The 26,199-nt window shown below is 35.7% G+C and overlaps 1 protein-coding gene across 5 annotated transcripts in view; it reads left to right on the top strand.

The window, feature by feature from the left end:
- The window catches only part of DYNC2H1 (dynein cytoplasmic 2 heavy chain 1), a 137,547-nt gene that overhangs the window by 96,140 nt on the left and 15,208 nt on the right, over positions 1-26,199 (top strand). For 3 of the 5 annotated variants that reach the window (XM_048936129.1, XM_048936118.1, XM_048936159.1), the window contains 3 exons: positions 7,733-7,849; positions 14,974-15,183; positions 18,216-18,305. In XM_048936129.1, the coding sequence (XP_048792086.1) occupies positions 7,733-7,849; positions 14,974-15,183; positions 18,216-18,305 (417 nt within the window). Of the gene's footprint in view, positions 1-7,732; positions 7,850-11,038; positions 11,240-14,973; positions 15,184-18,215; positions 18,306-20,375; positions 22,310-26,199 lie in introns of those variants that run through there. The other 2 variants (XM_048936140.1, XM_048936150.1) reach the window with 2 other exon arrangements.

The raw sequence follows: 26,199 nt of genomic DNA, 5'->3' as shown, positions 1-26,199 counted from the left end.
GTGCAGTCAAAGTAGAAAGCAACTCAGCTGACAGTTCAGCTACAAGTCATCATAGCTCATTGTTTGTTTTATGCCAGGTAGAGATTGTGTGCACAGCTGTAACTCTGCTTTCCTCACGCTTAACAAATGTCTTTACCTGTAAGTTACTGTCATACTGTTGGATCTTTCTCTAGTCACCCTTCTAAAGAGAAGTCTCTTGATTCCATGGTGTTCTATTATTTTCAGGACTATTTGTCTGTATTATGAATACTTATGAACTTATTTCAACCTTTATTGTAATTTTAATAAAATAATAATGAAATGTCTTCAACAAAACAGTGTTTATCATATTTCCACCCTGAAGTATTCAGGCCCCTCTGTATATATTTTACACCCTGGAAAAGCGATTAAGAGCTGTCTTGTTCAGCGCAGGACTTGCAGCATACCTGCAAATTTTTGTGAATTATTGCCAATAATCACCCCAGAAAGAAGAAATGAAATTGAATGATGTTGGAATAATCTCATGTGATCTATTTTATTTTTAATGTTTAGATTCTTTGACAGAAAACTATGATAACCCTGATCCAAAGCCAGATCTTCAATTGTTATTATTTGTTCTGTTTTTCTAAAAAAAAGAAAAGAAAAAAGTGCATGTTCAATTCATAACGCATAAATAATCACATAACTAATATTAGCCACCTCATCTTAATTTGTGTGAGGTTTTGTGTGCTCCTGGAGAAAGACAAGCAGGTACAGGAAATAGTTTGTGCCATTCTAGAAAAGCACCTAAAATATAGGTGTGAATCATTGGAAGTATGTATTTCTTTAGAGGAAGCTCTGTGGTATGTGAACAGTATTTGTAAGAATAGCATAATGAGCATTTTAATGGCCATTTCAGAGCACTGCTGTAACTAGCAGGGTGTTTGTTATGCAGAAATGGGATGCTGGACTGTTTGAAGAACTAGATGATATTAATCAGACACAAATTGAAACACAGTTGTTACTCTATTTCTCCACTGAGAGTTGTAACAATCCAAGTACAGTTATATTAATTTCATTTCATATGTAAGTATTTAATTTAAAATTGAAGGGTTTATGAAGAGAAAGTGAAAATTCAGTCATCTTAAAGCATGTGTTTGTCTTACAGGCATTGATATTTTCTTAATATAAGCTAAGAAACGTAAAAGGAATTTTATTAATTGCCTCCTGCCCTCCTCCTGTGCTGATCTTGGGGGCTGCAGGGCCGCTTCTGCCCCATCTCTCTCCCCTCTCTCCCAGCTGTAGTTGCACAGCACTGGTTCCCTGCCTCCAATCCACTCTCCCAGACATGCACCCAGCGTTGCTCACAGCTCAGCTCTGCCCAGTGGTCCCTGTGGGAGCAGCTGGAGCTGCTCTGCTCTGACATGGGGCAGCGCTGGGTGCTGCCCACAGAGCCACCCCTGCAGCCTCTGCGCTGCTGCTTCAACCTTGCCACATAAACTTAATACAAGTAGCTCACTGTACCTTAGCACCACTGCTAAATGAAGTGCTTATTTAAAATACTTACAATTGCTATTTTGCCTGTGCTTGAAAATTGGATATTTTTGTGGAAAAACTCTATTACCTTTTGTTACTGCTCTTTTTTATTTTGTGGAGTATGCTTGCAGAGTTAAAATGAATAGCAGGCTACTAGTGGAAAACAGTGCAGAAGCAATCAAGGCAAGCAAATGTGAACCAAGGTCAGAAAACATGAAGTGTATCTTGCCTCATTAAATGTAATTGCAATAATCCCATTGACTTCAGTAAAACAGCATCTTATCCTTTGGTTCTTATATTCAACTTTTTTGAAGAAAACCTTTAACCATTTCCATTTTCAGCAAGTCAGAGCTGGATTCCATACCTCTTCTCAGTTTCTTGCAGATCTTGTTTGCAGTCTAATAGCACAGTTCCAGTTCTGGCTTTTACCTTGCCAGTGACAGCAACAGAGACAAGATGTTCCAGGTGTACAAGGACACCTGCAACTGTGAGACTGCTGAAGCATACTTGAGCTTATACACCTGGTCTGCACTGCTTGTACTACCCAAGTCAGCTAATACCACATCGCACTATTTTACTATGTAGAGATTAGTGGGGCTGTGGTTTGCAATTATTTACTGAAGTTCAATTGTAATTAAGTAATAGCTGTAGCTTCTCATTCTTTCTTCAATAGATTTTCCTTTTCAAACTCTAGATCCTTAAAGGCATTGTGAACATTAGTACCTAATTCTATATCTATCTACCACTTCCCCATAATTTTAGTCATAGTAATATGGGCATGATTACTGAAAAGGATGCAATTGAAATTTTTCTGAACTTGTTGCATTATTGAAATTGATGTCAGGATGAACATAAAGCTGTTTTTTAGAAATAATTTTAAACTTTTCTCTTGTGTTAACTGTGCAGAGCACATTATTACTGACATTTATTAAATGCATCTCGCATCAGAAATATATGACTAATAGGCTTTAGGAGAAATAGATGAGTAAGGGCAAATTGTATTTATTATTACCATGTAATTGAGCAATTTGAGTACCAAAAAGAATTTTTTGAAATATGGGAACCAGTTTGCACATACCTATCGTGCTGCATGAAAGACATTCTTTGCCACAGAACAAAGGAACTCACAGTGTAAAACAACCCTCTGCCTTCGCATTGAATCAGTGCAGAACTACCACATGAAAACTTAGCAATTCCCATAGACTTAGCACTGAGGCTGTACTGGTGCTCTGTATGTGAGAATGGTGTTCTGTTGTAAGAACAAGCTGCATTTTTCTAGATTTCTTACATTTTTCAGAGTGTATAATGAGCCTACATCTTTCTGGCCTTCCTTTTAGCATGGTGTTCTCCAGGTAATATGGTTCCAGGTAATATGGGGACCTCTACAAAGCAAAATCCCCCAGCTGTTCTTTTGGAGAAGGTGCAGCTGCAAAACTGGCTAGGTCAGTAGTGGACTTGTGTAGCTCATCTGTAGAGTAATTCTGATTTTCTTTTCCTCCTGTATTGAGTCTCTTTCTTTACAGAAGTATCTCGTGAATGTCTAAAGTATATGGTCCTCTTTATTTAAAACAATATGTTGGTAATGTCAGTGTCTTACTGTCTTTCACTTTGTATTTTGATTTTAAAAAAACGTAGCTCTAAAAATCATCCAGTCTTAATTGAAATCATTTCTGAGTGAATTAACAATACTGAGGTGACCTAAAGAGAAGAGAAGACTGATCACATACCTGTGGTGTTGCTAATGCTGTTAAATGGCCCTCATCCAAACAACCTCCAGGGACTGTGCAGAGAAACAAGCAGTACACCAAGTCTGAAAATTGGGAGAGCTTTGTTAGCAGCTCAGTCTTAGGTTACTTATACAGTGCTGTGGGTAACTGCAGTCGGATTACAAGGAACAATGTGGAAGTGTTAGCTCTGTCAGGAGGCGTATCAGACTGAGATCTGTTCCCTGCTTTGACAGACTGCGGTCAAGAAAGAAAGGCCACAGTGCCCTGAGTTACTACTTTGCCCATGTTTACCAAGATGACTACGTTACCACTTACTTTTTTGGTTTAAAACGTAAAGTCTTATAAAAACAGAAATATTTCTTTGAACAGCTCTGTAAAGGGATATATTTTTTCACTCAAAGAAATGAAATGTAGTTTCTGTGCTAAGACCAAAGCCTTTTAAAACCGGTAGATGGCAGTAGTGTACCTGCTTTGATGTTTCCTATAGATTTACTGAGAAAAGTTGGTTACCTGTCTTTTCAGAAATAAAAATCCTTTTATCTGCTCCATAGTTGTGGGGAGGAAAAAAATAAATAAATAGATCTTGGCAAATCTGTTCTGTTTTTTATTCCTAGAACAATTATCATACTTAGTTCAGGAATTATTTATCCTAGATTTTTTTTTCCAGTTGAGTGACAGAGAATTTCAAAATACATTGTAGGCTTTATTTCATTCCTCTTTTTCAAATTATAATTCCACATGTGAAGTTTGACTTTGTTGTATAATGTTTATAGTAGATTCTTTATGAAATAAGTACAACGCTTAGATATATGTCTGTTTTTATTATATATTGTGTTTGTGAAGTACCAACTCTTCTTGTTGCTGTGAATTACCAAAGGCAAGATTTTCTTCATGTTCTAGGTCAGTAGAAAACAGAAATTGATTTTGTGGTCCTGGAATTATGTTTTTATCACACTTCCAGAGGAGGAAATGTTAAAATCTTGGCATTTCTTGATTTTTATTTTTACTTTTTTCCTTCCTTTTTTCTTCCATTTTCAAATCTAACATGACCTTCTAGTCATTCCATGCGAAGCCACGTGGGTTCACTCATTATCTTTATTGTTATCTATAGTTTTCATTCTCTCTTTTAATTTCTCTAAATATTTTTTTCTTGTACTATAATGCAGTAGTCAATAATATAACAGCATATATCCAGAGAAACCCTTGAAGCATGAAATAGATGAAAAGGCTGAGGTACTCGATTAATTTTAATACCAGGGCAAACAAATATTGACATTTTAATCTCGACAACCCCACCTTTACTACTATATACAATTTACATTCTCCTAAGATAACAACGCAAGAAAAGCATACAATATATGAATTTTCCACTAAGGAGGAACAAAAGGATTTGGTGATAGTTTCTGTGTACTGTCCATAGTTTTTAGGTGCTCTATCAATTTTTCTCTAAATAGTTTGATGATTATTTTCTCTTACTTAAAATAGACAGTTCCTACAAAGATTTGTCGTTTTGAATAACCTTCTCACCCATCCATGACCAAACAATTTCTGATTGCTTTTATATTTTGATTGCTTCTATTTCCATCCTCTCATATTTCTGTGGTATATATCCTTTTTTATGGTAATTTTTCCCCAATTTCTCTCATATTCAAAATATTTAGATGTGTATTCGAACTGTATCTGTACAACATACAAGGGTTTTTAAGAATATATGTATTAAAAGAATACATTGGGATTATAAAGGTAAGCGTTCAAAGGTTAGGTATTGTAAAAATATTGTGATTCTGATTATCGTTTTTGATACAAATATGATCAGATTTTCAGATTGCTTAGTATTGTAACTATATCTGTCTGCTTTGTACCTTTCCAAAATAGATTGCAAAAGATCTACATGCATCTGGGTCTGTTCACTTCCAGGGCTCTCTTTGTGGTCATAGAACCGTCATGTTTAAGGCATGATGGATTTCATTGTAGAGTAGGTAACTGATTGTAAGACGACCTGTTGATAGCACCTCACATATTGTAATATAGTGAGAGGAGCTGACTATTCCTTGAGGAGTAAAATTAGGTTTTCAGAAAATAAAAAACTTCAATCTAAATTCTACAACATAGACCTGTCTGCACGAAGTATTCACACAATAGGCAGGAGTTCTGAAGAACAGCGTAGCCCGCTTAAGATCTGTCTGTTGGATATGTAGGAAGGAAAAGGTAGCGATCTTAGTGATTTACATGCTTTAAGTAAATGCTTAAAGGTATCTGTGATGTTTTTGCACTTGTGTATGGCAACTGCTGAGTCACGGCCTGAACCTCTGATTGATCACCTGAGGTGAGCCATGAGTCAGCCAGAGGAGCACAGGTGAAGGCAATTCACCTGTGCTACCGGAAGGGGTGGAGCCAGGCTCCACCCCTCCTGGACCTATTTAAGAGCTGGCTACCAGAGGGGAAGGATCTCTTCTGGAGATCCTCCTCTTTGATGTCTTCTAGTGAGCTCAACCCAAGGGTAAGCTCTTCTACTTATTCTCTTTTGTGATCCCTATTTGCTTTGCCGTACTCTTTTGCTTATATTGCAATTATAACATCTTGGTTATACACTTTGCCTTACTCTTTTGATTATATTGCAATTATAACATCTTGGTTATACACACTTGTCAGTGGTAAATTCAATTTAAGTGACTGTGCACAGTGGCCTCCCTCACTCCAAAAGGTACTTTTTGTCCTTAAATTCAGATGGCTAATCACATTCCCTTTTTCATCTGTGTCAAGGTCTCACTCCATGCACACGTTTCTGCCCTGCCACATCTTGGGCCTGTTTTTGTCCTTTCTATGACTCCCATGAAAATCAAATTTGTTATGTATAAACTTATTTGCTTTGCCTAGAGATGAGTACAGCTCCCATGGAGCGAACTGTTCATCTTCTCTGAGATCTGGAAGAATCACAGACTTTGCAGAATTCTCTAGGAGAACAGATCATGTTTTCATTTCTGATGGAACTAAAAAATGCTTTTTTTTTTTTTTTTTTTTCAGAATTACCTTATTATTTATCAGTACTATTTTAGCTTGTCTAAAAGCATCTTTAAACATATTATTCTAAAAATAGGTTTATATATTATATTGATATTTTATATATACTCAGAGGGTGTACCCAGGGTGACGGAGCACTGGAACAGGCTGCCCAGGGAGGTGGTGGAGTCTCCTTCTCTGGAGATGTTCAAGACCTGCCTGGATGCCTACCTGTGCGACCTGCTGTAGGGAACCTGCTTTGGCAGGGGGGTTGGACTCGATGATCTCTGGAGGTCCCTTCCAACCCCTACAATTCTGTGATTCTGTGATTCTGTGACTTGTAGTTTATAACACATTCATCTTAATATCTGGATTTGTGTCTTGTGAGATGTTTAACATAAATATAAATTACAGTAACTGTTATAAATGTTAGATTATATATAATGTTAGAGTTTAGTGTAGAACCATCTTGTAGAGCTTCATATTGAGGCTAGTTAAAAAAAAAAAAAGCTGATGTTTGCTTCAGCAAAATAAAACTTATCAGGAAAACAAAAGGATGTGGTACTTTCCTGTGTATGTTTCAACAAAAGAAAGTAAGTCAAAACTCAGCAGATGCATCTTGATTTAATATGCTACCAATAAAATAATCCAATTCTTTTGACCAGTTAACAAAATTTATATTATCAAGCTTAGTACTTTGAAGTCAAGTAAAAGAGAGTAAGTCTTTCTATAACACGTCTTGCAAAAACATTCTGTGAAAAGTAACTGAAATTTACTTAACGTACTTCAAATATCCTTGCTTAAGGGTCACACTGCTTTTTCTCTGTGTAAGTTTAATTGCAGTATCTCCTTAAGAACACATGCATGTGTTTTATCAATTTGGAGTTTCCAGGATTGCTAGTAAGAAGAATCAGCTGGATTTCATAAACTGAGAGCTCCCCTTCTTTCTGAGAATTTGGTAGTTATTCTTTTAATTACTTAAAAGTGTATTCACTCATTTAAAAAGAGAAATAATGTTTTCTAAGTGAGTAAATACACATTTAACTAATCTGAGGTAGCAAGAAGGACAAAGAAAGAGATCCAGAGGAGATGAGAATGAATTTATTATAATTCTCTTGGAGTCTTATTGCCTGATACATACTGTATATGTTTAGTATGTACTCTGTTGTGTTATTGATATTTTTTTAGCTCAAGCTTTTTTCTGTAGATTATGTGGAAAAGAGGATTTTGATTGAATTATTCACCTCATTAGTTTTTAAATTAGTTGAACACAGGCAGTGAATATGATAAGAAAAATAAAGAAGGAAGGTTTTTGATTTGAGCTTAATCTGAATGAGGCTCAGGTATATGGTTGTATATGGATATTGCCTGTGATTTAATAGATGATGATTAGTAATAAAGTATGCAGAAAAGTGTAGTCCATAGATAAATTAGAAAGTATTTGCTCCTTGCATTTTTGTACATTTTTATTTATCCTTCTTCATGATCTGCCTTTGTTTTCCAATGCTCAGGTCATTTCACAGCTTCGGATACTGAGCAGATCAGTAAGTGCTGGCTGCAAATTTGACAGAGAAATATGGACAGCTGAACTTTCACCTATTCTCAGCCTATGGAAGAAACTTAATCAGGTAAGAAAGTAGCTCTGAAAAGACAACTTTCTTTTTTTTTCTTCCCAGTAACTACATTAAAAGTTTAACAAATTGTTGTGGATAGTGAAACATAAGGAGCTTAGCAGTAAATGAAATGCATTTGAGGTGGGAAGTAATGTTATATGTATGTAATTAGCTATGAAGTCTGCATGTGGTATAATAGCCTCTCTCTTTCTCCTTCATATGGAATCGAGACCACGCTCATAAGACATGATTAACATCTTTTTTTGCATTCACAAAATGTTTTTCTTATACGGCATTGAAATATGCTCACTAGCTTTAAGCTGCTGATTCATTTATTTCCCTTCTACAAAGCTTTCAATATTACTTCCTTTTTGTTTGACTGGGTTCAGCTTGGTGGCTGGTTTTTTCATGCGTGATACAAACCTTGGTTTCCAGTCATTTTTTGTTGGTCTTCATTTAGCTGTAATGTGTGCACATTGTCTTAGAAATGCAGGTACTAGGCATGCTAGGGGAAGATTTTTCTCACCAAACGTCAGATGCCTACTTAGACAGGAGGCCATATTTTCTCCTCAGTTCTAAGAAATAGAGCAGAGACATCAAAGCCTAAAAATACATCTTGTACATACGAACACTGGTATGAGAAAAACCTTTCCCTTACTTAGATAATAGCATACAAAAGAGTGACATGAGGTATACATTAGAATTCACAATTACATTTTGAAATGTCTCAGATCCATTTCTTACACATACTAAGTGTATGATAAATCAAATTTTTGTCAAAATAATCTCTTGCTACTAAATAATTCATGATGAAATCTGCCAGTCCTGAAACGGACTGTTGTTAATCAGGTCTGTGATCCTATAAAGAATAGCAGTATATTTCAGTGTGACACCTTCCATTATACCTTGCTAACGGGAGGTTGGTTCTTTACATACCTTTATGCCTGCAATCCTTCTGTTCCAGAGTTCTGATGAAACAGTTCCATACATACATATGTACACATATACAATCAGAAAATTAGATATTTTGATAGCAATGTTTGGTAGGCTGGTAAATGAGGCAGTTTTAAACTCTACTACATTAATACTTGCAGCTAGCAATTAGTCCTTTTGCATTATTAATCATTAGTACTACACATACAAAGCACTTACTCTTTAAAACTTGTATCATGAATTAGTTGTATCTATACAGCATCATGAATAAGGAAGCATGTATTTTTTTTGCTGTGGCCCTTGATGATCTTAGTTACCCAGGTGAAGGTAATCAAGCCTTAGAGCTCCATGTCAGGGAAAGCAGGACTCAAATGAGGTCTTGCCTATTGCCCTCACATTTGAGATCCTCTTTTATAAGAGTTTTCAGTTGCAAAATGTGTCTTAATCCTTTATCCCTTTATCTTTAACGGTGCAATGCTTTGGTGGAGTGTTGTTTTTTTGTTGTTGTTGTTGTTGTTGTTGTTTGTTTGTTTTTTTGTGCTGTAGCAGGTAACTTACTTAATCACTTAGCTATTTTTCTTTACTTGTATCATCTTGTCATAAAGCAGAAGCAGTCTTTCCAGATCTTAACATTGCCCTTCAACAGTGACCAGCAGATGACCATTGGCTAGTTTTGTTCATAGTTAGCACAGTTCTCTTTTTAGCCTGTAACTTTTAAAGCCTTTACTGTCCCATACTTAACACCAGGAGACACCTGGTGAATTCCTTGTCAAAAAACAAGTTGTCTTCACAGATTGATTGCAAGCTTAGAAGATCATTCCTGGGACCTCATAGTAATGGTCTAGCTAGTATGTCCTTTTCCTAGCGGTAGCAGTTTTACCACTGACCATCTTTCATTTTCCCCATGAGTTACCAGATAGTTTGTAAAGTATAGAGAACTGAGCAGCTAGTTTCTTTCAAAGATTTTGGTTTGTGGATGTGAAAGTAGGTATTCTTGACGCACTATTCCTGAAAACTTCCTTAGAGATGCAAAATGTTCTTTTTGATCTGTGTTGTAATAAGGGCTCAGTTTAGTCACCTTAAACAGTACTTTGCTTACTGTATCAGAAATCATTACAGATTCATGACCAGGTATAACACAGAAGCTGCAGGAGACCTGTGATCTGTTGGGTAGGATGCAAAGTGAGACATCTCAAATGTCACTAGATGCACACCTGAACCAAGATCATGGTGCCTATCTATACTTCTGCTTCATTCTAAATAGAGGAAAAAGTATCACTGTGCATCTAGAAAGAAATCCATATTAGATTTACATTTTTACTGCAGTGTATGGGGGGAAAAAAAAAGCGAACAAAAAGATTATTCAACTTTGTTTGGCTTTCTAACATTTTTCTGCTATTAATAGGTTCTTTTTTTTTTTTTTTTGTCATTTGTAGATCTCCCTTAGAATAGGATGATGTCTAGCCTGATGTAGTTTTTTTTGGTGAGAATGTCTGCATAAGTTTCAAAACATACATATATATATATATATATATATATATATATGCCTTTCATCAGTACTTGCTTTAATAATAGACTGCTTGCTTTACATTCTGAAAAGGCTTAAACATCTAAAAAAAATTTACATACATTGCTACATTATGATTCTTTATTCGTTGTTCAATGTTGGTTTTCAGAAGTTTTAAATAAAGATCTGGAAATTCAAATAAAGAAAATAGTTGAATTGCTGCTCAAGTTAAGATCCACACATGATTTTCTTGCGTGAATGAACACAGCATAGTAGCTAAAGTGATCGCCTGATTACAAAGAAGTAAAATCCCAAAAAACTGTTTAATCCTGTGCCTGTGAAGTTTCTTTAATTTATTCTCAGTTCTGGAAGCATATCTTTTTTGTGTAGCTGCAGGCTACCATTATCTTTTTTTTTCTTTTATCTGTTGGATACAGGTATTAGTAAAGTAGAAGCAGATGGGATAGATGCTAACAAGACCTTCAGTATCTCTTACAGGAAGTGTCTTCTTCCTGTCAAATGTCAAACTCCCAGTGGTAGTTGGAAATACTGGTTTACTGTTTCAAACTGTCTGAGTCTCAGGAAGTATAGATCCATATAGATCTGTAATCTAGTACAGGTCTTAATTGATTCTAGTTAACATAATTTTAAAGCTGTTTTTAAAATAACTTTTTATTCCAAAGGCAGAAGTGCAGCAGAGGCTCATTATAGAGCTTCATATGTAGACAAACGTTAACTGTGTTTTTCAAACATTTTTATTCCAGCTCTGAGTATGTAAATCAAGGATTAACTCAAGAAAGACTATCTTACAAGTGCCATGAAAATAGTTATTCAGCATCTAAGTGCTGATGATTCTGAAGCATGAGAAAATTTACAACTTTACTTAGATGTGACTTATATAATGTCTACTGAAATAATTTATCATAATCTTCAAATGTGCATATATGTTTTTCTGTGCTCTGTCAATACAGTATTTTTGTGAGTGTTCGAGTTCAGATAAAACAATAAATAGCAACTGACTACATGTTTCTCTGAACTGAATGTCAATATTTAAACCAATAAAATTAGTATGGAGCACATAATCAGTGGTAGAATTTAAGTAGACAAAGAATTTGAGAAATCAACAATAAAACACGTTTTACCTGATACTGGCCAATATGGTGGTTTTACACTGATGGCTAGTTAAAATCCACCGTGCTGCTGTGATACAGAATCTTTTCACACTACCATTTATGTTAGCTTCCTTTGAAAATACTCATTTTTATTCTTAGTGTTAGAGAGCACCTTTGTAATAAATACTGACCTAAAACTGTTGCAGTGCCTCTCATAGTGATTTAGTAATAGCTTAACTCTAATCAAATTAATTAAACTCTCATGAACCTGCCCTTAAGTTAAAAAAGGAAAAAAAAGGAACCTACCACACAAGCCACTTATGCTCAGTATAAGCTTGCATACAAGATTATTTACCAATGGAAATGAAGGCTCTACTAAATAACTTGTCAAACAATTGTTACACAAGATTTTAGATGTGTCTTCCTTGATGTCAGTTGATGCCCCTTTTGGTCGAACAGCACCATCAGGCTAATCCAGTCTCGTTGTGTTCTGTTGTATTTCCTCCTCTCACGCTACCTTCTGCCATGACAGCCTAGACCAGGTCCCATAAAAGAACGTGATTGTTCCATAGTGATGTACAGCACTGTCCAAAATAATGCAGGCATTGCCCATCATACGATAGTTTTCAGGGAAGTGCAAACATTGCAGGCTGCAATTGCAGGCTGTAGCTGGAGCTGCATAAGTATTCTGCCATGTCCAAATGACGGCCTGCTGCAAACAGAGACAAGAGTAAGTGCTGATTTTGTTTGCAGGATGGATGCATTTTTTTGCCTTGCTTAGGGGAAACTCTTTAATACTTCTATCAAAGTTAAAAGGCCCACTCATACTAAAAATTCTGAAACTTTCAAAGCAGCATTAGCTGAATAGAAGATCATAAGCTGTCATGGCTGACAAAATCATGCGCTCTGTCTTCTGCTGTATTTGTAAACTGAAGGTTAACTAATTGTTTTTATAATGTTGCAAAATGCTACAAGACAATTGAAAATCAGTGCGTTGCTGCTCTTTAATCTGAAGGATAGAAACCTCAGCTTTAAGAAAAGAGCATTACTTTTTTAACCAAGGAAAATCAATGGAATAGGCAGCCATTCTTTCATGTCTTTTCAGCAAAGAAATAATTGTATAATACATAGTAAAACCTTTATATCTAAACAAATAGCCAGAGAAACAGGAGGGCCGAATAAGTACATCAAAAGACCAATGAAAGATTCCAAGAAGCACCACAAAAGAAACTGAATTTAGAATCAAATGCAGAACTAATCAAATGCAGAAAATATATTTTCGTTATAGCTGTTACATTTCTGAGGATACGGCTTTCAGAACATACAAGGGGTTGAAAAAGCTGAGTTCCAGAAGATTGTGCAGGAAAGCTTTGAGCAGCTTAGGTGAGACTGTAAAAAATCTTACATTGTACAGAGATAGGAACAAATATAGAACGGAGCGAGGGAAAATGATGAAAGTCTCAAAATACATCTAATTTAATATTGGTAGTATTATATAGCATTTAATGCTAAAGATTAGAACCTGTTTTCAAATTTCTTATCATTAGGAAAGAGCGCTCAATGCTTCAGAAGTTCTTCATCTTAATTTCCAAGCAGGTCATGAGAATATTTTTAAAGCTGATGTGAGTTATATACATAATAGATTTTAAGGGAATGTAATAGAAGGTTAAACGTATAAGCTGATATTGGTATTCACGTTTAATTTTGCTATAAAAGTGACAGATGGGTTCTTTTAACAAATTCCCAGGAGAAAGCATTACAAAATGAATGCATGGCATAGGAGACAGTTATATAATGGACAGCATGGAGGAACTTGGAGGCCTCCTACTTCATGAAATTTGTCGTGAATGGAGATGGGATATGTGAAAGACTGAGCAAAGCAGTGTCTTTTTTTCTATCCCTTTTTGCAATTAAATACTCCAACAAGAAATGATCAATTGGACTGTGCTGCAGAACCAAGAAGTATTTTATATCAAATATGATCTGGAGCACAAATCACATAACTATATTCTTACTATTGAATGAACTATCACCTTAGAAGAACCGAAGTAAAAGTCATACTGTGATTTCAGGGTTCATGTAAAGACAAAATTCAAAACTTGACTTTTATAAATGCTGTATGTTTTTTACACTTTGAACAGTGAGTTTGTTGTATACCATTTTCATGGTGTGGGGAGGACCTTATCCATCATTTTACAATCAGTCATAATGTTAAGTTTATTAGTCTTTTCAGTTAGCATTATGTTATGCTTAGTAGTTGAGCGTTCCGATAGAGTTCCTGGGAAAGGTTATGGAGGCAAACATCCGGTGTGTTTTGGGTAGCAAGATGCCATTACTGATTTAGAGAAAGAGACACCCTTGTCCAGGCAATTAGTTCTTTACAGAGAGCCATCAGCCCTATAGGTGCAACCGTGTGAGTTACATAGGAGCTGTATTCATTTAAGCTTTTTCTGCATCCCTTGTGTCCCTGGGTTGTTTTATGGTTTAATTTTGTTTTTTTCCTCTTTTGTTATTGCTCAAAGAACAACTTCCTAGACAGCTTTTCTTAGAATTGCTCAGTAGTTGATATCAGTGGCTCTGGTTTTGTCTCATGGGAAGGGATTCTTCTTGCAGTGTAACAGAAGTTTCCACTGTTGATCTGCAGACATGCAGTAACTGTCAGCTTGAAACACACTACTATTACTGGACAATTTAACAAAGCAAACTCTGTTGCTGTTTAATATTCACTCCACTGTGAATAGATACCATGTGGAACTGGGCAAGGTTTATAAATACTGGTAACAAATATGTTTGTGTTGTACTTAGTATGTGGTTATTCTTTGTGATACACAAAAATTAAAACTGTGTGCTTAGTTTTTGAAATGTATTGTACTCTGAAATGCAGTTTGTTTCTTAATAGAACAGTCCCACTATCTATACTGTTAATTATAAAACAGATTGCTTCAATTTTCCTGTTACTAAATGTAATTCCTTAAGTAAGACATCTTATTCTATATCAAGATAATAAATACCAGGCGTCGGAAATAAATGAATGTGATAAGAAAAAGAGATGTATAGAATTGCATCTATCTAAAATCAAGTTCTGTATGACTGTATCTATCTTGTATCTAAGAGATACAGTGATCCTGCTAATCAGTTTTTTTGGGATGAAGTGTATGAACTCTCTGCTTTGCCTGTCATAATTTATGAAATAACTGTGTTGTCTGACCAGAGCAAAAGCTGTATCTGCAACGTGGTGCATACTGACCAACGCAGTCTTGTTATGCAGAGTATGCTACTGATTATTATATTGGCATATTAGCATAAATACCATTAACAGTGATTTAGATAAATAATTTTAAGGAATTCCAGTGCTTTTAAACTAAGGAGGTGAACAGAGTTGCCTGAGGTTGGTGCCTTCACTGAGTATCACAGGGATAATAGTGAAAGTGGTGTATTTTTGATTCAGTCTCCAGAAGAAGGGAATGTCTGAACTACTTCACAGATACCAAGGTCTTTTGAGGTATCGAAAATTAAACAAAGAATACGTGCTATAACAACATAGTCTCCCTCAGTCTATTAACTGGATGTCATGTGTTCTGTTTTAGAATTCTAACCTGATTCATCAGAAGGTGACTCCTCCTGTGGAGCAACAAGGATCTCCAATCTTATCATTCATTACTCTGGAACAATTCAGTGCTATTCGCCTTGTGCAAAGTGTCCATCAGTCACTTGCTTCTTTAAGTAAAGTCATTAGAGGTACCTCATTACTGAGTTCTGAAGTACAAAGGCTTGCAAGTGCTCTGATAAATCAGAAGGTAAGTACTCTTTCATAAGTTTATATTTAAAGCGATGAAAATGAAAACTCAGTGATATTCTGGTACATATATTTATGTCACTACTTATTCTAAGCTTTTTTTTATTAACAGTTACTCTAAAATGGATCAGTGAGTTCCAGAGATTCTTAAACATTCTTTTGGGAGGTGATTATACTTAAGAGTTCAAAATGGATTCTCAGATGTGTCATGGAGGTTCAATACTGTCTGAAGGCCCTGAGTAGAGCAGGTTATTTCTCTCCTTTAACAAACGGCTGTCTATGTTACAAACAGCTATTTTTAAGCCATCACAAGCAACTTCCAGTATTAAAACATAGCCATTTTACATCTTGGAGTTTAAGCACATCTGTGCAGCTCTTATGGTTAACATATTGTTGCTAAATAAGTTATATGTTGTTTGGAGATAAGTAAATTCATTATCTGGAAACCTTCCAGATGGCCTTCGGTTTTCAGAATGCCTTTTTGATGTTTCTCTTAGAAAGAAAAAATTATCCGTTGAAAAAGCCTCTGGTTAGCTGTATGTATAAAGGTTGCATATATATGTGTGAGTTATCTATATAAATATTTAATTTACTAATATTTATGGTCTTTAATAACTAACAGAAACATGTTCTTTATAGAATGAAGCCCAGAAAAGTGTTGTTTCAACTGTTTGCAAAAGCTTCTGAGTATATTACATTTTCATTAAGCTTTTTCTTACAGACAAATCCGCTAAGATTAGAAGTTGTTTGATAGTATTTCCATTCCAAATACGAAATCATTCTATACAAGTCAAATATATTAGCCAGTAAAACATGTAAATCTGTCCCCATTCTCCATTTTTAGATTTTCATAAAGTTTTACCGCAGTCATAATCACAGTCTGCAGTCTGCAGCTATTCATTATGGATTACTGCCATACCACACCAGGCATGTACCTATCAGATTAACCTATCATATTGCCCTATATTCTTCATTTATGAGAAAAGTAACTGAAATTAATAGATCTGTTTTATCCATCAAAATGGACTTGTTTATAAACTAGTACAATTAGCGTCTGCGAATTGCCACACACTATCAGTAATAGCTTAATAATTGTATTCCAAAGATAGTTCAAACATTCATGTGAAACTCAGTGCTTTTTTCCACCTGTAGCAATTTATCATTTGTCTTGATGATAATACGTAGATATTGAGACTCCCTCTACAATGGAAAGTAATTCCCAAATATTTGGTTTATCTGCATGTGTGGAACAACTCCTGCTTCAAATCATGTTATGTTATTTATTGATCTGTCAAATTTCTAAATAAAATAAAAATTAGTTAGTCTTTTTAGATTAACAAAACAGCATTTGTGAGCAAAATAGCCATACAATTAGGATAAATGAGCATTTTTATGTAGCAGTCTCATTGTCTTTTTAAACACATTTTGACTGCATGGTTGAAAATGGTGCTGAAGTACAAGTCACAGTAAAGGACACATGCAAAGGACACATGTAATGTATAATGGTCATTTCTTAGTATTTATAGTTACATTTCTTCTCATTGAGCAAGTTTGGGTTCCTTGTGTGCTTGAGTTGCACCCTTAAATTGGAAGCAGCAGGAGCTATGAAGCCAATCACTGGCACAAAAATGTACTTAACAATTCTGTGCATTTTTATCACTCCCAAGCATCAGTTCAGTGCTTCCTGATCTGTTGAATGAAGTATTTCTGGCATTTTTTATGCGTACTTAACCATTTACCTTGACACAGATCACTTTATTGGATTGTGACCATAAAGCAATCTTTTCAGCAGCTCTCCAGAGAGACTAATAGCAGTCTCTTGTAATCACAGCAACTAGATCTCTGTATATTTGTCATCTGAAGTGATTTGCTTAATGCTTTTTCTCTACACTTATGTTTATTTTAATGTGGTTGTGAATTAGCTAATAAAGGAGTATTTAAAAAAAAAACTTACATTTGAAAAGAACAAATTCTTTAGTTTTAAGATTACAGCATGTGAAGAAGCTGCTAGAATACAAAAAAAAAAAAGTGAAAATAAATGTATGACTTCAGTTAGTCTGATTTCAACAATTGATTTCAATAGCTGATTTCAACAATTACTGTTGTTTATGCAAAATTGAAATGTTAATATGCCTCCATACTAACAATTAGCTAACATCTTTCTTTTTGACTTAGATTAATTTAGATTGATATATTATAAGTGTAAGTTGAATGCCTTCTAAATGACAGTGAAGTGAGCTGTCCATAAATGTGTATCTATTAAGAGCCTGAAAAAATTGAAGGATAATGTTTACTCTATTCAAAAAGTAACTAATTATGCAATAAAGCATGCAGCTTTATCTAAAGTACAAATATATAAACTGCTTTATAAACTTGTTCTATAGATAAACAGAATTTGTGTTCAAAGGTCCGAAAACTTTTTTATCTATAAAGTAGACATGATGTATACTTTGAAAGATCACAGAATCACAGAATGGCGAGCGTTGGAAGGGACCTCAAGGATCATGAATCTCCAACCCCCCTGCCATATGCAGGGCCACCAATCTCCCCATTTAATGCTAGACCAGGCTGCCCAGGGCCAAAAGGATACCTTCTTATAAGAAGTCCTGTGATCAAATTGTGAAAATCTGTTCAATGCATAGCAGTTAGATCAGGAACTTCAATGAAAGCCCACCTGCAAATGTTAAACAGTGTAAACTGAGATATTTAATACTAAACTTATGTAGTACTATGCAGTTTTTACCAGATGGTATTTTATGCCAATTCTTTTTTATTTTTTTTTGGAACTTACTGATGTTTCTTGATTGAATAGTAGAGGTTCTTGCAAGTTCTCCATCTTTGTGAGTCCCATAAAGAATTTACAAAACGAAGACCTTCCTATTAGTGGTTATATGCTTTCATTATTATATTACTTGTAGTGCCTTCTTTTGTAGAAATATTTTATTTCCAGGTTATTTCACTTCATTCAGATTACTAGATTAAAATGAAGTAGTTTTGAAATACTTTCTTTCAGTAAGTATCCTTTTATTTCAGTGTCCCCTCACATGGCAAAGCAAGTGGGAAGGTCCAGAAGATCCTTTACAATATATTAGAAGTCTTGTAGCTCGAGCACTTGCCATACAGGTAATTTTAAAGAGTCATTTTAACTCAGTATTTTGGTGTTCAGTGACGCAGTATATCGTATGTATTGCATTATAGTAGTTAGAATTTGTATGATGAAGCTTGTTAAAATGAAAACAGCAGAGAAAGCAATTTGAAGTCTGTAACTTCATAATTAAGTTAAAAATACTGAGTAAAGTTGTTATGTACTTTACAATGGCCTTAGATTCCAATCGGTAGTGTCTTTGTGATGAACTGTGGAGGATAAAAAGACACTCAGATTTATCTAAGTAAAGGCATAACCTTCAATCTGGTGGAGAGACATGTACAAAAGAGTAAGAGAACCAATTTCATAGAGATAATGTAGAAGTTAAAAGACTAGTCTTCAAATACAGAAAATGTCTGCCTCCTCCTGTTTTACAAGGGGATAATTTAGAGGATGCATAGTCTGACAACAGTTTTGTCAATCAAGAAAGAAGAGAAAGTTCAGGATTTAGAATACAGAAGTTGGAAGGAGCTTCAAAGATTGAATGCAACTGCCTGACCACTTCAGAGTTAACCAAAAGTTAAGGCACATTAATAAGAACATTATCAAAATGCTTCTTGAACACTGACAAACATGGACATCAGTCATATGTCTAGGAAGCCAGTTCTGGCCACCCTAACAATATAGGAACACTCCTACCGCCCAGTCTGTCATCCCATGACTCAGCTCTGTGTTGTTCCCATCCTGCCATTGGTTCTGGGAACGGAACGCAGCACCTCTCTCTGCTTCCCCTCCTTGTGCTGCTGCAGAGCATTGAGGTTGCCTCTTGGCCTCATCCAAACTGGACAGCTCAGGTGACATCTACCTGTCCTCACAGGACATGCCCTCCAGCCTTTTTACCAGCTTTGTTGCCTTCCAGTGGATGTTTTCAAATATCTTAATATTTTTAGATTGTGTGCCTAGAACTGCACACAGAAGAGATGAGGTCACACAAACACTAAATATAGCAGGAGTCACCTCTTTTGACTGCCTGGCTATGCTGTGCTTAATGCTCCCCAGAATGCAATTTGCTGCCAGGGCACCCTGTGACTCATGCTGAGCTGCTGTCGCCAGTGCCAATCCCTTACTGCTGAGCTGCTTTACAGACACTCTGGATACTTGTCTCCCAGTAGGTATTTGTGTCTGGCATTGCACTGTCCCAGGTGCAGTACCCAGCATTATCTGTGTTGAGCTTCATGCCACTGTTGACTGCCCATCTGGATCTCTCTGCTCCTGTCCGTCTAGATCTCTCTATTCCCTGCAGAGTTGGCAGCATCTCCCTGCTTAGCATTGCCAGTAAGCTTGCTGAGGCTGTGTTCCATTCCTGCACCCAGACACTGTAAAAGTGCTGAAGTGCACTGTCTCTGGAATTACACGTTGGGGACTGGTGCTTGTGACTTCCAGCCAGGTATAGCCCCATTCACTGCAATCCATTGAGCTCTACTATTCAACCAGTTCATGACCCAGTGTCATGTAAACTTGTTTGGTTGGACAGTTTGTCCAGAAGGAATGCCATGAGGAAGGACAGCATCAAAGACCTTCCTAAAATCCAGGAAGATTACATCCACTACCTTCCCTTTATCTACCAGGAAGGTGACCTTACCGTAGGAGATGAAATTACTTTTCCTTGATGAAACCTCGTTGGCTGTTGTAGTAGAAATGTGAAGTCATGCCTTAAAATAGTGCTTGAGCACGTGGTAGGAAGGCAGGCCAACCCAGGGCAGTGAATGGAATGGGTAGAGCCAGGATCCACCCCTTCCCTGACCTTATTTAAGGGTTACAGTGGAGATGAGTGTATCTCTCTGGAGAATCCTGCATACCTGAGGCCTTCTGAAGGGAAGCAGCTTCTTTTTCTTATTTCTGTGCCTATGACTGTTGTGTTTCAGCAAATCCTCACTCGCTGAAGCCTGGTACCTTGCTACTCTGTCTTGGTTATGCTTTCCATTGTACTGCATTACAGTAGCTTTATCTTTAAACACTTTTCAATGTGCTCCAGGACAATCTTCTCCTTAACATCTTCAGAGACTGAGTTTATGCTAACAAGGTCTTCTCTTATGCCCTTTCTGCAGGTGGGTGTAACTCACAATCTTGCAGTCAGTGGGGACCTCCCCAGAATTCCACAGCCTCTGGTAAATTGTTGAGAAGTGTCCAGATATAAAGTCTGCTCATTCCTTCAGCATTCTGAGGTGAATCCCATCAGGCACTGTGGATTTAGGAGCAGTGAGCTGATACAGCTGGTCCCTTACAATTTCAGCATCCAGACATTTACATTTAGGTAGAAATATCTTTAGTTAAAGTACTTGAATTGACAGGAGAGTTATATTGACAGAGAGATAGAAGTGATGTATTTATCTGCCCACTATAAATTAATATTGAAGGACACAAGTGTAGTGTTTTGAATTTCTGTAGAAAGTTTTTTCAGAAGTGACCAGTCTAATGTTGGCTCCAGACATGAAACAAAGATCATTTGTTTTTGACAGTCTTGTCTGGTGGTATATGACACAAATTTCAACATTAGTGTTGATTTATATTCAGAAAGAAGATTTGAGGAGGAACATGATTTCTAGTCATAAACTTTTCTAGAGAAACTACCCAATGGAAGTTCCTGAAGTATTCATAAGATTCTTGTTATGCAAATCATTTATTTTGGTTAGTGCTTAATTTTACTTAATTGTCTACTGCAGAAATGGCTCAAACTATGAACAAACAAGTCTGAAAATGTATAGTAGCAAGTGATAATGCATATTCAGATGTTATTTGGTCATATTATTAGAGTTGGGCTTAGTTCCCTGTGTCTTTTGACATTATTATAGTCATTAATAAAAAGCATAACTTATGGCTTTCTCCTACTGTGTGTCAGCTTTGCTTATAATCTTCAAGAGTAACAGTTGGTGACTTCTGTCCATTATTTGGTTGTAAGAATTTCCTTACTTCTGTGTTTTCTTAAAATAAGAATTTAAGATTAGAGTACAGGCTTCCTTGTGGAGTACACCTTCCATACAAAGTGGAAATAGTGTAACAGATGAAATTACTGCTAAGTAACAGTAATGTATGGTTTTTAACCAGGCAAATTCAGAAAACATTCCAGAATTTCCATATATTACTCCAGCTAACTATTGACAAATGTGCTGCATTATATCACCATGATAGAAATCTTCCTTTTTCATTGTTCAGACTGTTGACAGTGTTGTGCATTTGATTTATGATTGAATTGTTTACAACGTAGAAAAAATTTTACTGTCCAAGAGGGAAAGCTTATTAAAGCAGACCTTTGCAATAGATATTTAACTGTGTTCTTAGGTTGTAACTTATGTTGGGTTTTTTGTTGTTAGCAAAAACAGAAATCAGTCACAGATGACCAGATAATGATTATTACTTTTGATTATTATTATATTGATTATTATTATTTTGATATAAATTTATGATGTGAAATATATAATACTATTTTGTTTAAAGAAATTCTTGATCAGGCTGTTGTGCTTCTCAAGCTTCTGCTCAAATCTCAAATGAAGCACGTTTTCTGTTTTTACTGTAATATGAATTTTACCGGAAAACATGGATTATATCTTGTTATGCACTTAAGTTAAATCATCTTTTTTCCTTAAGTGTGATTCCAATTTATTTTATGCGTGTTACACAAAGATTTTGATTCACCTTAATAATTTTTTAATTAGCTTTCATTTTCCTCTGACTTTTCATTATTATTTTATAAATACATTTTATAATTCATTGAATATGTCTTTGGTTTCTCAGGGATTTAATAAAGGCAAATAGACATTCTCATCATTCTGAAAATTATCTTCAAACTTATATTGCAGTGAAGGCCCTATTTTTTTTTATTGGTTTAGTTTTATATGAACTCCATTGTGTTTTCCATCATTAATTGTACCTCCCTCTGCTTCTGTCACTGTAAGATAATGACTCCTACCTTCACCATTAGGGAAACTTAGGTTCTGTGTACTTGAAGAGGAAAAAAAAAAAAAAATACACTGAAACTTGAAAGAGGTAAAGAAAGGTTGCTTCTACTAAGGATGCAGTAGACCTGTACTTAGGCTATTAATTAAAGGCTGCCTTGTCAAAGTATTTACTGCCAGTGCAGAAAATAAAAGCAACTTCTTTGTGACTGGAATCGAATGGTGTTGTATTAAAATTTGGGACGCTGTATGGAGAAGCTTCCTTGAAAGCCTTAATTTGTTTAAAGAAAGAAAAAGATTAAAGTGAACATCTTGGAGGCTTTTCTGAAACTCCAACTGATACAGAGATTCCCAGTGGAAGATATTTTGAAATCATTATTTGGTGTATTTGTTATTATTGGATCCATTACTGTCTTCCAAATCTTACAAAAACAGGAACCTAATATTTACTAAACAGCTAAAATAGGATTATAATGTGTACTGTACTGTATCTTTCAACTTATCAGTTGGTCTTCGTGTAGATATTACAGCTGTAAGCTAAAATGTATGGAATGAGTGTCTTCAGCTATCAGCATTTTTTGATTGCATTGTAGTGCCTTACCTATCTGTCTTTTCTGAGGTGATTTGTTATCTCAGACATTTCTATAGCACAGTTTTGCACCGTTCACAGTGGTGTACTGGTCTGATAATGTATTTGTTTATTATGTATACTAGTCTTGCATTTCAGTTCTGGATGCCTTAGATTTTGTGTTACCTACTGAAAAATCTGAGGGAGAGAAAAAAGTGGGCCTGTTTGAACAGCTGTTGTCATAACAGCAAAGCAAAAGTAAAAGAAGGGAAAGCAAGGAAACACTGCTTCAAAATGAAAAGCTATGGCTGAACAGCAATTCATTGCACATGAATAGTATTTCTCTTAATACTTTGATTGTGAGGAGAGACCATGGCTTTAAAAAGGTAACTGAGCTGGAACCCTAGCATGTGGTTCTGGATGTTTCAAAGGATAGCAGAATCCTTTAAATGTGCACTTAAGAAAGCATAATCCAGTGGACTGAAGGGTGTAGTGGATTCCTTCCCTCCTGAGTTCCCTGAGATTATAGGCTGGTGTTTGTCCCCATTTTCCACATCCTGCAAAGCTGAGGCTGAATTCCCGAATAAGCAGCAAACATGTTCCACACAGACACAGCCAGACATGCAGTCTGACAGAGAGAAGTACCTTCACAGGCAGCTACATGATCGCTGGCAGCACGAATACCCTATTGTGTTTCTTTGGTTTTTAGTGCTCAAGAAAAACACCCTCCATGATTCTCTGATTTTTGATCTCTCCACTGGTCTGGTTTCCAATCCCTCAGTCTGCAACAGGCAGCCCAGACCTCTGGCTGATATGGCACGAGGTTTGTGGGAGGATTCTCTCTCCCCACTCTCCCCAGACAGGGAACACATGTGAACAGAAAATAAGTAAAACAGAACTTAAAGGACAGGACAGACTCTGCTGATGCCATTCTTGCTCATCCCTGATCCACTCTGAATCATCCCTTTTCCCAATCTTTGGTACTACCCCTAAATATCCTGCTATATATTCACCCACTCTGGCACTCCATGGAAAGTTTTGTACCCCTTAGAGTTTGCATAGATTTTCAGTTTCTTTTGATAGATTGCCATAGTGGATTTTGGAGCATGAGCAGTAGCTTGATGGTATGTCTCGTGTGATCTTAGGAGTAGCTGATTTGGATGGATTATGTTGGCTGCATTCCCCACTTTACTGTTGCTCTTCCCATCACTCTGTTTTAATATGTATTTGTCCAGGTATGTGTATAATGCAGAATACTTCAGATTTAGTATTTTAATTAAACACAAGGGTTCCTAAAAATATTGTTCTAAATCTATTATTTTAAATCAAAGTTCAAAATGCTATAGAGAATCCACTTTATTCTGAAGAATTCTGTCAAGAATATCAAAACAAAAATACAACTACAGACTACTATGATCTGCTAAGAACCTGAGCATTAATTAGTTATCACAGCTTCCATCTCATTGCGGTATGATTTCACTTTGTACAGAATTTATCAGCCAGGATTCATTCTTTAAATAACTTTTTTTTATCTAAGTGATATCTGCTTTGGAAAAGTAGGGAACAGGGGCACAATAAAAATTTAGATCTTTTCTTTCCCTCCTGGAGAAGGCAAATTTGAAGATATAATAGATTTATTGTTGTATCCTATCCCCCTTTAATCAATTATTCACTTAAATTAAGTAGTGGCTGTATAGAATAGTAGTAACTTGTAAAGATGCACTGTCCAAAGAGGAGTTCTGAAGGCTGTGTTGTAAAATAAAAATATCAGACTATTACAGGTCAGTGAAAGTTGTCCACTGAAATATGGTCTGTTTTCCAAGGAAGCTAAAGCAGAAGGTGAACCTTTTTTATGTTCAGAGAGTTGATGTCCTCTTGTGACTTAGCAGGACACTGTGTTCATGTGTAGGGGCCTGAGGTGGAAGGATTCCTTATTCCTTAAGTTGTTGTTCCTTTTTCCTTTTTTATCTTTAAGCACTAGTTGAAAGCTTTACATTCCAAAAATATTGAAATCATTATTCTTTGAATGAAATAAGTCTTACTTCCACACTGAGTCTGCAAGCTGTGCAGTTTTAAATGGAAGTAATGTCAGTGTTCAGGGATTATCCCTCATTTGGGAAAATAATTTGTTTTACGTGTGGGGAAAACAGGTTTTGAAATGCAGCATTGGGAAAGGAAAGTTATCTCTACCTGCATTCGGTTTGGTTTCATTGTGAATTATTGAAGCTCAATTCCAATGAAATTTAGATCCTCTGCTAAGGGAGGCATCCACAGGTTATGGGTTTTTCCAAAAACTTCAGCCTTATATCTTTTGAAATGTAATTTGTTTCAACAGAATTCAACTCTGTTGATTACATTCTCAATTCTAAGCATGTTTTATGAGTGTAGGTATTTTTTTCATTATTAAACACTACCTTGTAAGCAGAAGTTTGAACAGCATCCTTCATCATACCTCTGAAGAGCTGATGATCTATACGATTGTAGAAAATTGATAGCAGAAGGCAATCACTCATAAAAAGACTTTTATAGTTCATAAAAAAGAAACGAGTTGTTACTGTGCGTATTCTAAAAAATTAAAATGATCATTTTTCTGAATCTCAGTTCAATTTGTGGGGTTTTTTTTAGGCAGATTTGTTTATTTTTTAATGTATGGATGCAAGTTACTCTACATACTCCGTAATGAGTGGAAACTGGGTCATGTGTTTAATGTGTGTATGATTTAATGCTGTAGTTTTACACTTTATTAAATCTAATAAAATAAACATCATTCGCTGATCTTTCTCCTTAAGATCCAAGATGCATTTTCAGAATGTGGAGAGAAAGATGAATGCACACAGTGCTAAATGTAAATGAACTGTATGTATTCAAATTTTTTAAATTTATGATGTTGATTGCCTCATTTTAAATAACTTATTTTTCATTCTTTCTTTATCATGGACAAAACTGTGATGCAAAAGATAAAACAGAGGGGTAAAATGGATAGTCTAGTCTGAATTTTTAATTTAAAAACTTTATATATTTTTTCAAATGTCAGATCTGTTCTAATGAATATATACTGGGTTTGTACCACTGTATTGTAGTATCTCTCTCATAAATGTTAAATATTTAATGTCTAGTTATGCACCCTGAAAGTTTGAGATTTTGCTACATCAGCCAAGAGAGAACATGCACATGCTGAAAAAAAACACTGAATTGAAAGGAAAAAAAGAAATGGTGGTAAGAGTGGTCAGACACCAGACAAATGTGTGCTCCTTAGGAAAGTCTGTGAGATGTTTTCCCTAGGTTATTCCATCTGTCTATCCAGGATACTTGTGAGAACAGGCTTGAATGTGGCATCATGCCATAAAATCACCAACGTTGGAAAAGACCTCTGGGATCATCCTGTCCAACTGTCCACTTAACACAGATATT

The sequence above is a fragment of the Lagopus muta genome, chromosome 1, assembly GCF_023343835.1.
Source record: "Lagopus muta isolate bLagMut1 chromosome 1, bLagMut1 primary, whole genome shotgun sequence".
Classification (NCBI taxonomy): domain Eukaryota; kingdom Metazoa; phylum Chordata; class Aves; order Galliformes; family Phasianidae; genus Lagopus; species Lagopus muta.
Note: the sequence above shows the minus strand (reverse complement) of the source record. Positions and strands in the feature narration are given on the sequence as shown.